A 12,868-nucleotide genomic window follows, 5' to 3' on the forward strand; every position below is an offset into this window, starting at 1 on the left:
TAGCCAAGGAACGGACAGCGGTTCGATCCCCCGGCGTCCCATATGGTTCCCCCAAGCCAGGGGCGATTTCTGAGCACATAGCCAGGAGTAACCCCTGAGCGTCAAACGGGTGTGGCCCAAAAACCAAAAAAAAAAAAAAAAAAAATGCTGCTTTAAAAAAAAATGCTGCTTTAGGGCCCGGAGAGATAGCACAGCAGCATTTGCCTTGCAAGCAGCTGATCCAGGACCAAAGGTGGTTGGTTCAAATCCTGGTGTCCCATATGGTCCCCCATGCCTGCCGGAAGCTATTTCTGAGCAGACAGCCAGGAGTAACCCCTGAGCACCGCTGAGTGTGGCCCAAAACAAAACAAAAACAACAACAACAACAACAACAAAAACGCTGCTTTAGTGCAGAAACAGGTGAAAGCCCTAAGCATGAGTGGGTCCCAAAAACAAACTCACTCACTAAATAAATAAAGTCAATGAGGCGGGGCCGGGCGGTGATGCTAAAGGTAAGGTGCCTGCCTTGCCTGCGCTAGCCTTGGACGGACCGCGGTTCGATCCCCCGGTGTCCCATATGGTCCCCCAAGCCAGGAGCAACTTCTGAGCACATAGCCAGGAGTAACCCCTGAGCATTACCGGGTGTGGCCCAAAAACCAAAAAAAAAAAAAAGTCAATGAGGCAAAATGAAGATATATATATACTATATATATTTTTTGTTTGTTTTTTTGTTTGTTTTGTTTTTGGGTCATACCTGGCAGCGCTCAGGGGCCACTCCTGGCTCTACGCTCAGAAATCTCTCCTGGCAGGCTCCGGGGAACGATATGGGATGCCTGGATTCAAACCACCGTCCTTCTGCATGCAAGGCAAACACCTTACCTCTATGCTATCTCTCTGGCCCCATAATAATATATTTTTAGGGAGACCAAAAGCAACATGTCTTTTTTTAAAGAAAATTGAAAAAAAAAAAAACTAAAGAGATGGAAGAGAAAGGAAAAATATTTTTGAAAATTATTGACTCACTGGGGCCGGAGAGATAGCATGGAGGTAAGGCGGTTTGCCTTGCATGCAGAAGGACGGTGGTTCAAATCCCGGCATCCCATATGGTCCCCTAAGCCTGCCAGGAGCGATTTCTGAGCAAAGAGCCAGGAGTAACCCCTGAGCACTGCCGGGTGTGACCCAAAAAAAAAAAAAAAAAAGAGTTAAAAAAATACAGTAACAACGGTGTGAGAGTGGCAATTGTTTGCATTGGCCCAGCAAATATGGGTAAAATGAGAAAACAAAAAAACAAAAACAAAAAACAGCCTTAGCCTAAATACAAGGAGACCTTTTTTTTTTTTTTTTTTTTTTTTTGGTTTTTGGGCCACACCCTGTGACGCTCAGGGGTTACTCCTGGCTCTGCGCTCAGAAGTTGCTCCTGGCTTCTTGGGGGACCATATGGGACGCCGGGGGATCGAACCGCGGTCCGTCCTAGGCTAGCCCAGGCAAGGCAGGCACCTTACCTCCAGCGCCACCGCCGGGCCCCACAAGGAGACCTTTTCCCTGAAATTTTCTGGTAGAAGACTGACTCTGGGTTCCAGGAATACTAGGCTAATTTCAAATTTTTTGACCGAAAAAATAAAATGTAAAGTTTTAAAATAAAAAATAAAATAAAAGTTTACAGAGGGGAAAAAAAATCAAGGTAAATATGAGAAAGAGAGCCAGCGAGATAGTATGGGGGTTAAGGCACTTGCCTGGTACAGGTCAATCCACATTTGATCTCTAGTCTTATATATGGTGTTTGCCAGAGCACCACCAGCCAGGCGTGATCCCTGAGCAGAGAGAGCATATGGAGTAAGCTCGGAACAACCTATGGAATATACCTTAAACAAACAAAAACTAACCCCAAAACAAAAAAGGTAAAAAGAGAGAAAAAATAAAAAGAATAAAATTCCTCCTCACCCGAGAATCATTTCAGGTTGTCATTGCCATTCCCATTCTCTTGCGCTAAGTAAGAACTTCCCTCTGGAGCCAGAGAGATATTATAGCAGAGGTAACTTCCATGCTGCAAACCCTGCACTCCTGGCTCTATGCTCAGAAGTCGCTCCTGGCAAGCACGGGGGACCATATGGGACGCCGGGATTGGAACCGATGACCTTCTGCATGAAAGGCAAACGCCTTACCTCCATGCTATCTCTCCGACCCCATAAGATTATTTTTTTTGGGGGGGGGCCACACCCGGCGATGCTCAGGGGTTACTCCTGGCTGTCTGCTCAGAAATAGCTCCTGGCAGGCACGGGGGGGGGGGGGGCGGGGGGGGGAACCATATGGAACACCGGGATTTAAACCAACCACCTTTGGTCCTGAATCGGCTGCTTGCAAGGCAAACGCCGCTGTGCGATCTCTCCAGGCCCCATAAGATTCTTTTTTTAAAAAAATCTTTATTTGGGGCCGGAGAGATAGCATGGAGGTAAGGCGTTTGCCTCTCATGCAGAAGGTCAGTGGTTTGAATCCCGGCGTCCCATAGGGTCCCCTGAGCCTGCCAGGAGCGATTTCTGAGCGTAGAGCCACGAGTTACCCCTGAGCACTGCCGGGTGTGACCCAAAAACAAAAAACAAAACAAAACAAAAAAATCTTTATTTAAGCATCATGATTACAAGCTTGATTGTAGTTAGGTTTCACTCATAAGAAAATAAGATTCATAGAGATGTAATCTCATCTTCTGTGTTCACCTTTAACCATGTATAAACCTTTTAGAGATTCAGTAAAAAAGAAAATCTTAAAAGAAATCTTAAAAGAAACTATCTGGTAGCTCCTGGCAGGCACAGGGGGGGGGGGAACCATATGGAACACCGGGATTCAAACCAACCACCTTTGGTCCTGAATCGGCTGCTTGCAAGGCAAACGCCGCTGTGCTATCTCTCCAGGCCCCATAAGATTCTTTTTTTAAAAAAATCTTTATTTGGGGCCGGAGAGATAGCATGGAGGTAGGGCATTTGCCTTGCATGCAGGAGGAGGGTGGTTCTAATCCCGGCATCCCATAGGGTCCCTCGAGCCAGGAGGAACCCCTGAGCAGCCCGCTGGGTATGACCCAAAAACCAAAAAAAAAAAAAGAGAAACTATCTGGAATAAAATATAGTTGGTATCAACTAAAAGCAAGTTTATTATTGGCTTTTTTTTTTTTTTTTCTGGAGAAGAAATCCAAATCAATTTCAGCAAGCCAGAAGGCACAGAAGTGAGGTAGGTGGTTTGAGAATAGCAAACTTGTCAGTGGAACTCCCAGTTCTTGGGGAGGGAGAACAATCGTGGAATTTCTAGCCCAACTGTTAAAGACCATGGCTGTTCTCCCAAGGTAGAGGAAACGACAACCAATGGTAGATGACTAATCCCTACATCAAACCACCATTCCCAAAGGACCTCCCCAGGCATTTGTTTAGGGGCCCGAGTTGTAAAGAAACTTTACTGTTATTTGCTAAAGGTTAAATTCCAACTGGCCTAACCGGTCCCATTTGCCTTTTCGTTTCTATTAAACATGTTAAGATGCAGTTGATGAGGCCAACCCGGCTGGTCTCATTTTTGCCTTTGGGTTGCATCAAACATTTTAAACATTAGTCTTGGGCCTGTTCTGCAGTTTGGGTGAGAGGCGGGAAGCCTTGCCCGGTTTGTTTGCATGATCACCAACGGCACAAAAAACAAAAAAACAAAAACAAACAAACAAAAAAAAAAAAAACCAAGGGGCCGGAGAGATAACACGGAGGTAAGGCGTTTGCTTGCATGCAGAAGGTCGGCACCCCATAGGGTCCCCCGAGCCTGCCAGGGGCGATTTCTGTGCGCAGAGCCAGGAGGAACCCCTGAGCGCTGCCGTGACCCAAAAACCAAAAAAGAAAAAAAAAATTGGCGGCAGCAAGATCACCAACGGCTCCATTTGGGACGCTGGAGGCGGGTCTGAAACCCCTTTAGTAACGCCACGGCCTAGGTAAAGATTAAGTCAGGGCTCCATCCTCCAGGAAAGGGGCCTCTCCCGGCAGTCACGGCTAAAACTCAGCCTATCTGCAAGCGGAGATGGAGGCTGGGGCGGGATCCAAAAGACAAAAAACAGCCCCCCAGCTCGCGCAAGGCCCGAGCACGCGGACGAGGCTGCGGCGCGCTTCCGCCCCCCCTCGGCTCCGGGACGCGTTTGGAGCCGCTACGTCACCGCGCCCTCCGCCTCTCATTGGTCGAGCGCGGCCAATCACGTGGTGCCAGCGTGGCGTATAAATAGGGCGAGACGACGCGGCGGTCCGCCATTTCGTGGACGCCGGGGGTTAGTGGGGAGCGTCTGTAGGAGCCGCCGGGAAGGGAGCGGGAAGACCCAGTGGAGGGTGTGTCGGAGCCTCCGCGCTTCCAGCCCATCATCTCGGTGAGCGAGCGGCGACACGGACGGCAGAGGAGAGGCCGGCGGTCGCGGGGTTCTCGCGGGACGCGGGGCTCGCCCCAGGGCGGCGCCGGCTGGAACAAAGGAGCGCGGCCGCCATTTTGTGGCGCTCCTCCCGGGGTGGTGGCGAGGCTCCGGCCCGGCCCGGGGTCGCCCGGGCCCGAATGAAGCGAGGGCTGGCAGCTCGGGACGGGGCGTCCCGCCTCGCGATGGCCCGCAGGTTGGGGCGGGAGGGGCCGGGGGCCGAATCTCGCGCCAGGCTGCGGACGTCCATTATGGCGCCTTTTGGGGGGAGCGCGGCGCGTCCTTCTGAGGTCCGTTTTCCTTATATTCAACAATCGAGATCGGATCTCGGCACTATTAAGTCGTCTTTGCATCAGCGTGTAGCTTTCATGCCGATTTCGTGCCGCCCAACTATTTCGTTTTCGGGTCCCACCCCGCAGCGCTCAGGCTGCTCACTCCTGGATGCCGGGGTTCGAACCACCATCCATCCTGGGTCAGCTGCGTGCAATCAGTCGCCCTACCGCTGTGCTCGCTCTCCGGCCCCCCCCAGCTCCCCCACTTTTAAGCCGCACCCTGATCTTCCTGGAGCTGCACGGTTCTGGTTTCGGATTCCTTAGGCGCTGGGCGGGGCCAGAATGCCTTGGAAACGCTAAGGAAATATTAACGCTTTAACTCAGTAAAGCCAGAGTGAGAAGACCGTGTCTTTTAGTCCAAGTCCCTTCATTGGAGTCTGCGGGAGACGCGGCCTACCTACATGTTTAGGCTGATTTTTTTTACTTTTTTGAGATTTTACGCGGTGATAGACGAGCTAAAATCTCACCCGTGTTTTGCGCTTTTATCTAGTTACGAGCCTTTTGCCTTATACAAGCTCTAGCGCCCCAAATTCTGCTGTCCCCCATGCCCCGGGCTCCCAACGGCTACTTTGCACCTGGATTCGCAGGTTCTGACTGTTTACAGGCCAATGGGATGATGCGAACCCTCCTTACTTGGGGCCTGGCTCCTAATTAATTCTAAGAGCAAGTTCAACCCGCGGCTGACGATTGGAGTGGTATTAAATGCAAATGTCTCGAGACGTATTTCATCTCTAATGAGCTAGTGTGTGTGGGCCCAACTTTTCCAATTGAACTGCTTAAGGCACACAAGAATGACTGGGCTGTGTTTGTCTTGCCTTTGGTTTCTTTTGGCTTTAGAGTCTGATCATTCCTAGTATTAATAGATTATTTGACCATTTTTGTTACAGAAATGCATCGTGATTCCTGTCCCTTGGATTGTAAGGTTTATGTAGGTAATCTAGGAAACAATGGTAACAAAACTGAATTGGAACGAGCTTTTGGCTACTATGGACCACTCCGCAGTGTGTGGGTTGCTAGAAACCCTCCCGGCTTTGCCTTCGTTGAGTTTGAAGATCCCCGGGATGCAGCTGATGCAGTTCGAGAGCTAGATGGGAGGTAATTAAATGCTCAATGTTTATTTAAGAAAACGTTGGTTCTTGTCGTTGGGTTTTTTTGGGCCACACCCCCAGCCCTGCTTAAAGGGGACCAGCTATAAAAGATCATTGATCCAAGCAAATACTAAAACTAAGGATTTCCCTAGACCCCATCTTTTTAAATCGCTGTTTAGAAATGAGTTTTCTTTTAAAAAGTGAAGAAAAGAACTTGTCAACTAGTGATGTGGCTCAGTGGCTTTATTCCTAGGATTCTTGCAGTATTTTATTACTTAACTATCGTTCAATGCATCAATTATTTACTGCTGTGGTCCAAAACAGTTGACTGGGAAGGATGGAGGGGGGGACACTGTAAATCAGTAAGCAAAATGCTGAAATTTAAAGAGAAAGTGCAGATGAATTAATTGGTTTTTTGGGGACCAAACTAACCATCCAACTAGTTGGTGGGATTGCTTGCCTTGCATGCAGTCAGACCCTGACATTCCATGGGTCCTAGCATTCCCAGGAGTAATTCCTGGATGTAGAGTCCCGAGCATTGCTGGGTGCGATCCAAAAAGAACAAAATGGTTCCTTGAATAAAATCTTTCACATTTTAGACTTGGCTGAGTTTGTTTCCTTTACAAAGATAAAAAGTTTTGGTACTTAAAAGATTCAGACATTTGCAAAGACATGGTCAGTTTTACCTTGATAAATGTCTTGGCCTATTTAGTCATTACAAGTTTAATGTACTTCCTCTTTTAGGACTCTGTGTGGCTGTCGTGTAAGGGTGGAACTCTCGAATGGAGAAAAGAGAAGTAGAAATCGTGGTCCACCTCCTTCTTGGGGTCGTCGCCCTCGAGATGATTATCGGAGAAGGAGTCCTCCACCTCGCCGCAGGTACTTGAGAGCGAGTTTAGAGGTATTGGTATGAAAGGAGTAGCTAATAGGAGCAGGCATTCTCAGGTTGGTGGGTTTTAAATTTATTGTGAAGGCTTTTGCGTGTGAAGACTTCCTGAAACATTTTGCTGGGTGTGTGGGGTATGTGAGTTGTGCTGAGTGTTGGCTTTTGTCTTTAGGTCACTTTTCACGTCGGTAGCCAGTAACTTCTATCTTGGATCTATCTTCTAGTTCATCTTCTAGTTGCATCTTTCCAAGTCTTCCCTTATACTTTATACTTCAAATTAGGCCTTTTTCCATTCCTTGACTCCATTATGACAAACATGACATTCAACTCTAGCTCTTCACAAAAATGTATTTTCTGTTAGCACGATTGTAATATATATCAAACAGGCAGCTGTTTACTGTTACAACTGTAAAGTAGAAATCAATCAGAAACTAACGTCACTGACCATAAAAATAAAGGGGGCTAAAAAATCCCTGTCATCTGTTCTTCAAACCCAAATAGGAGAGAATTCAATTTTTTTTGTAATCGAAAACGGCATCATTCTTGAACCAGGCAGTATTGTCTGGATGCCAACTCCACATCTCCTCAGACCTCAAATAATTCTCTAGGACTGAATTTACCTCTTACAGGTGAGTGAAGTCCTTCTAGGAGAGAGGAGTTCAAAATCTTGCCCCTTTTGCTATTTTGAAAAACAACACTGTTGCCCATCATAATGAAGAGTATTTGTTAGCTAATAGATGGTTGTACTGATGGCTTGTTTTTCATTTTTTTTTGTGCTTTTTGGTCCATCTATTAATAAAAATGAACCCCGTTACAGAGTCACCATCATGTCTCTTCTCACCACCCTCTGAGTCTGCATTAGCCAGTCAACTAGCCCTTTCAGCGTCATGTGACCAGCGCGCCCCATTCAGCTTGGCTGGTGTCGTTTCACATGACCCAGGCATGGCCAGTCGTCAGGTTGCACCGCCCTTTGGTTCCCGAGCATGCTGTTTTCTCTCAGCCTTCTCCAACCTTAACCAAATCGGCAGCAGCCACCTCGACCGCCCACACATTCCTGGCCAATCAGCTCAGCTGTTTATTTACCAAATGTCTTCACAACAACTACAGCAGCAGCCTTCGGCTAACAAAAAAGCAGGAAAAATCCACAACACCCCCTTCGCCAACCAACTAAATCCAACGCAACATCTGGCAAAACCTTTTCAGCAAATTCTTCCTGGCCGTCAGTCCGGCAGCCTCACCTCACCATTTCTAGCTTGTTGAAACCCAAAACTAGTAAGTTTTTCCTGCTTATACAGTTTACTGCTGGTTAAAATAAGGAGTAAGCGGCTTAAAGTAATTCTTTTTTCTGGATCAAAGGCTGGCTGTGCATAATTGAATGGTAACGTACATATATATTGCTTGAATAAAACTTTTAAGGGTGATAGGGAACTCATTTAACTAGATCTTCAAGTGGAACTTATTTGCATGTGTGAGATGCCAAACTAAAATTTTTTTAATAACTAACAGATTTAGCTTTCCTTCCTAGCAAAAATTTTATTGAATCCTATCACCTTTAAATGGTTTTACTAACAGTTTTCAAATTTAAAAATTTTGGGGGTGAAATGGGCCAAGCTACAGTGATTTTGATAAGCCTAAACACACTCTTAATGTGACAATCACAAATGCAGTTTAATGTAGCACTATATGGCATCAATATTTACACCCAGCGCGTTTTCACAAAAGTACACTATCCACCTGGTACCTCCTAAGTCTTGTCATGGACTTAAAGGTTTGCATGGGTTCCAAATACTGGTTTACTGTACTGTTTTTGGAACTACTTTGTGGGACTACATTTTGGTGTGGTGTTCGGGTAGTGAGGTTAGTTTGTCATGAAGTTTTGCATTGGACAGATCTGCTGTGAAGCATTCTTTGTTAAAGTGAATCCATGGTTGGAATACTTGCTTTTCACTTGAGCTTTTGGTTCCTTAATCCTTCTGTGCCCCCCCCTTTTCTTTTCTTTTTTCTTTAAATTTTGGACGATGGGTGCCAGTTCTTCCGGCACATTCACTGGGCCCAACAGTGAGATTGAAAAGTTGGGAAATGCCTCACGCCATAAATAGTTATTGACAGTTAGCCTAATTTTCCCGTTTCTGGTTCTAGATCTCCAAGACGAAGAAGCTTCTCCCGCAGCCGGAGCAGGTAAATGATTGCCACCTCTATGGTTCACATCTTTACAAATGGATATTAACTGTTTTCTCAATGATTTGGTGATTTATAACAGACCCTGACTTTATAACGAATTAAATGGTACATGGGTACAATACCACTGTTAAATTTTAACAGTGAGTCAGCGTATACCTTTCAAAAATTGCTTTCTAAAGTACTTGCTGTTTTAAGTCTCATAAGCAGGGTTCTATCACAATTTCCACCAAATAAAAACCAGTCCAGAAAACAATTAACCCTGATAACTATCTTTCCTTCTGGTTCAGGTCACTTTCTAGAGACAGGAGGAGAGAGAGATCACTGTCTCGTGAGAGAAATCACAAGCCGTCTCGATCCTTCTCTAGGTCTCGGAGGTAAGATCCTTAAAGATTTGAAACAAACCTTGTATTGCATTCTTAAAAAAAAACAAATAGGTCTTAACATCCAGTGTGCTCCCATTATTCCTGGCTCTGATCAGGAATTAACTTCTGACAGTGCTTGCTGGGTGGGGAAAACCAAACAGGATACCAGGGATTCAACCTGGGTAGGCTCTGTGCAAGGCAATACATGCTGGCTTTTTTTTTTTTTTTTTTTTTTTTTTTTGGTTTTTGGGCCACACCCGTTTGACGCTCAGGGGTTACTCCTGGCTATGTGCTCAGAAATCGCCCCTGGCTTGGGGGGACCATATGGGACACCGGGGGATCGAACCGCGGTCCTTCCTTGGCTAGCGCTTGCAAGGCAGACACCTTACCTCCAGCGCCACCTACCCGGCCCCACATGCTGGCTTTTTTAAAAAGAATTAAAATTATGGCTTCACTGTAAAGATTGTTTTTGTGGTTACTGTCAACTTGTTTAGTAGGTTTAACTTTAATTTTTGTATTTTAGCCGATCTAGGTCAAATGAAAGAAAATAGAAGACCAGTTCACACAAGGAGTGGTGTACAGGAAATAACTTCATTTGACAGGAGTATGTACAGAAAATTCAAGTTTTGTTTGAGACTTCATAAGCTTGGTGCATTTTTAAGATGTTTTAGCTGGCTACATTTGTCTCTTGGAACAGTGCCGCATAAAGATGATAACTATGGTTTGAAATGGATCATAGAGGCATTCTATCAAGAATTGTTACTCTACAATGTTCCCTTAAGCAGAATTGAATTTGCCTTGAACTCAAATTTAGTCTTTATGTATAGACTGACAATCTAAATTTTGCCTGGTAAAGGACAGTAGGGTAGGGAAGTAACTGGTAAAAATTGATCCCTGGCTTGTTTACCATTAGCTGGGATAGTGTAGGTTAAAAATAAATGGTCTAAAAGCTGTACCATTATAAACTAGAGGGTTCCCCCATTTTAAAATTCTAAATCTAGTACTCACCAGGTGGAGGATGATTATTGGTGTGGGTTCTAAAATTTTTCAAGCATTGCTTTAGGTCCTGAGTTGTTCGAAGTTACATATGAATACATAGGTCTTCATAACTATTTGGAAAATTGAGACTATTTAAGATCCCAACCGTATGCCAGTTTAAGGGTACATTGTAGAGCTGAGCTGAACTTTTAAGTTACTGTGCAAGAATTTTTTTTCATGCTGTCATTTGTAATGTTTTGTGAGATTCCTTGGGATTAAAGTTTTGGTTACAAATTGTTGTTTAACTTGAAAGCTTGTTTTTCCTTGCAAATCTTAAGTACCGAGTCCAGGTATAACATTCCTATCGGAAGCCATACTTATATTTTCTTGTAAAGTGCTTTTGAATTAATAAAATAATAGCATAATTGTAATAGTTGAAGCCACTATTACCATAGTTTTTGTCCACCATGGGAAACAGTTGGTTACACAAATCTTGTGAGAAACATGAGACGACTTTGAGGTCATTTTCCAACTAACACCTAGTAGTTGCCAATTTTCAGGTATAGTAGCAAGTTTTCAAAGTCAGTAATAATTTTGTGACCAACATTTTCAAGTTATAGTGGTTCAGAGTTGCCCATTAAAAATGGCTTTTATTATGAGCATGAAAACTTGACACAAAGCTTTAAAATTGCTTCCATTTCATAATTTGAGGTGTTGCATGAAAATTCTAAATTGATCCATCATGATGTAAAAATTCATTATGGTTTAAATGTGTAAACAGTAAAGAATGAATATGGAGGCATGTATAATCTTCCTCTTAAAAATACAGAGGAGTTGTAATTTAATTTTGTTCTATTAGATTAAATCATAATGCAACAGTTGTGGCTTAGTTTCCGTAAACGTGTTTTTGAAGATAGTTTTGGATTGTGCTGATCTGTCTTATGAAAGATGAGTACATTGAGTTCGATTTAAAAGATGTAGGCCCTAAATAAAATGTTTTTGATGATTCTTAATCTTCCGTGCAAATCCCAGTGAGGTGTCAGTATGAGAATACGGAGAATTGGTGTTGAATAAGATTCAGTATGAGTCTCACAGAGAACATTTGTCTTTTATTTTTTCCATTTCTTCATAGCCTAAAAACCATTCCTATTAGCAATTGTCCCGATTGCTAAGAAGTTATAGAAGTAATTTGGTTCATTATTTTTACTTATGTTTTGAGTCACACTTGTGTGTTGCTCAGGGCTTGCTCCTGGCTGTGCTCCGGAACCATTTAGCAGTGTCAGGAATTAAACTAGAATCTGTCTCCTGAGAGGCAAGCACCTTAATCACTATAATCTTCGGTCCCTATATTTTTAGAAATGGATCATTTGTGGGTATTTAGGCTGTAACAAACCTGAGTTTAAAGAAAATTAAACCTGATAGGGTAAGTTTTCTGTGGGTCACTTAAAACCAGACAGACATTAAAAGGTTAAACACTAGACTAATACATCTAATTTCCCAAATTAAAAGTTAGTACTACTCATTTAACAGGTATTCTCTAGAGGTTATTGCTTTCTGTGTGTGGATTTTTAAATTTAAACATCAGCCATGATCAGGCATTACTCCTGGCAGTGCTAGAGAACTATATAGGATTCCAGGGGTTGAACTTGGGTCAACCACATTGAAGGCAAATCATTACCCACTGTACTATAACTTTGGCTTACTTGGTGTGACAATTTAAGGAATTTAAGAAATTGTAGATTTCATTAATTCAGCAGAAAAGTGAAATTAGAGGATTAGTAGATACTTTTTAAATCTTATCTGGATGGAGTGATGCCTTTATTCTAGTTTTTGTAAGTACTGTTTTAGTATTGTCTTAATGGTATTTTTTTCCTCCCAGAATATTGAATGATCTATTTTGGTGTGATGTATTAGCTAAACTATTGCCTTCCTGTTCCTCTTTTTTTTTTTTTTTTTTAAGAATAGTGTAAGGAAGCTATTTTATACTTAGGGTGGGGGGAATTGAGTTGAAGTAACTTTATTTTAGAATTTTCGGCTTTGGGCTAGTATGCTTAGCTTTTGCGCCTGGCTCTGTGCTCAGCAATCACTGGCAATACATGGTGGACCGAATGGGGTGCTGGAGGTCTAACCTGGGTTGGCCACATGCAAAGCGAGTGTCCTACCTGCTGTGCACAATCTCTGGGCCTTGAAATCTATCAAATTAATTTGGGATGGTTTTCATATTCTCTTCCCTATTAAAGATTTATTGGTTATTTAAGCACTTCTGAGAGACACTGAAATCTTGTTTATTGATAGTAAGCCTTTTCTAATATGTTTCCTCTTTACTGAAATACTTCCACAGTAGAGATTTAGATATGAACATTTAGTGAATTGGCTTTATTTGAAGTTATATGGCCACAAATTTAACCCTAATCCCAATATAGAACTTGGTTCATGTTTAGTTTACTCTGAAAAAATATTGCATATATTATCCATTTTACCAAAGTCTTAGGATTTGGCCACTTAGTGCCTTTACAGATAGTGTATGGATTGTCTTGAAGAACTAAAAATCTTTGAAACCATTGGTACATTGCTTCCTTAGTTATTTGGAAAAGCCCTAACAGGACTTTTTCAGAAACATTTAAAGTGGCGTTTTTCACAAATAA

The 12,868-nt window shown here is 43.5% G+C and overlaps 1 protein-coding gene across 2 annotated transcripts; it reads left to right on the forward strand.

Moving 5' to 3' along the window:
* Positions 1-4,255: 4,255 nt before the first annotated feature.
* On the forward strand, positions 4,256-11,236 carry SRSF3 (serine and arginine rich splicing factor 3). 2 transcript variants are annotated; one of them, XM_049765438.1, is made up of 6 exons: positions 4,256-4,357; positions 5,616-5,823; positions 6,561-6,695; positions 8,842-8,880; positions 9,171-9,257; positions 9,769-11,236. In XM_049765438.1, exons 2-6 carry the CDS (start codon positions 5,618-5,620, stop codon positions 9,794-9,796), a joined length of 495 nt encoding a protein of 164 aa, XP_049621395.1. In that variant the 5' UTR covers positions 4,256-4,357; positions 5,616-5,617; the 3' UTR covers positions 9,797-11,236. The 2 variants fall into 2 exon arrangements, 1 of the variants encoding a protein (XP_049621395.1); XR_007491276.1 differs by lacking the exons at positions 4,256-4,357; positions 5,616-5,823; positions 9,769-11,236 and adding an exon at positions 7,520-7,974 and having other exon boundaries at positions 6,563-6,695.
* Positions 11,237-12,868: the final 1,632 nt, after the last annotated feature.

This window comes from Suncus etruscus, chromosome 18 (assembly GCF_024139225.1).
Source record: "Suncus etruscus isolate mSunEtr1 chromosome 18, mSunEtr1.pri.cur, whole genome shotgun sequence".
Classification (NCBI taxonomy): Eukaryota; Metazoa; Chordata; class Mammalia; order Eulipotyphla; family Soricidae; genus Suncus; species Suncus etruscus.

Bases quoted from the DNA above. Each gene is read 5' to 3' on its own strand.
- SRSF3 (XM_049765438.1), top strand. From the start codon at position 5,618: ATGCATCGTGATTCCTGTCCCTTGGATTGTAAGGTTTATGTAGGTAAT. The intron at 8,881-9,170 runs GTAAATGATTGC...CTTCTGGTTCAG, and splicing joins TTCTCCCGCAGCCGGAGCAG to GTCACTTTCTAGAGACAGGA. The intron at 9,258-9,768 runs GTAAGATCCTTA...TTTGTATTTTAG, and splicing joins TCCTTCTCTAGGTCTCGGAG to CCGATCTAGGTCAAATGAAA.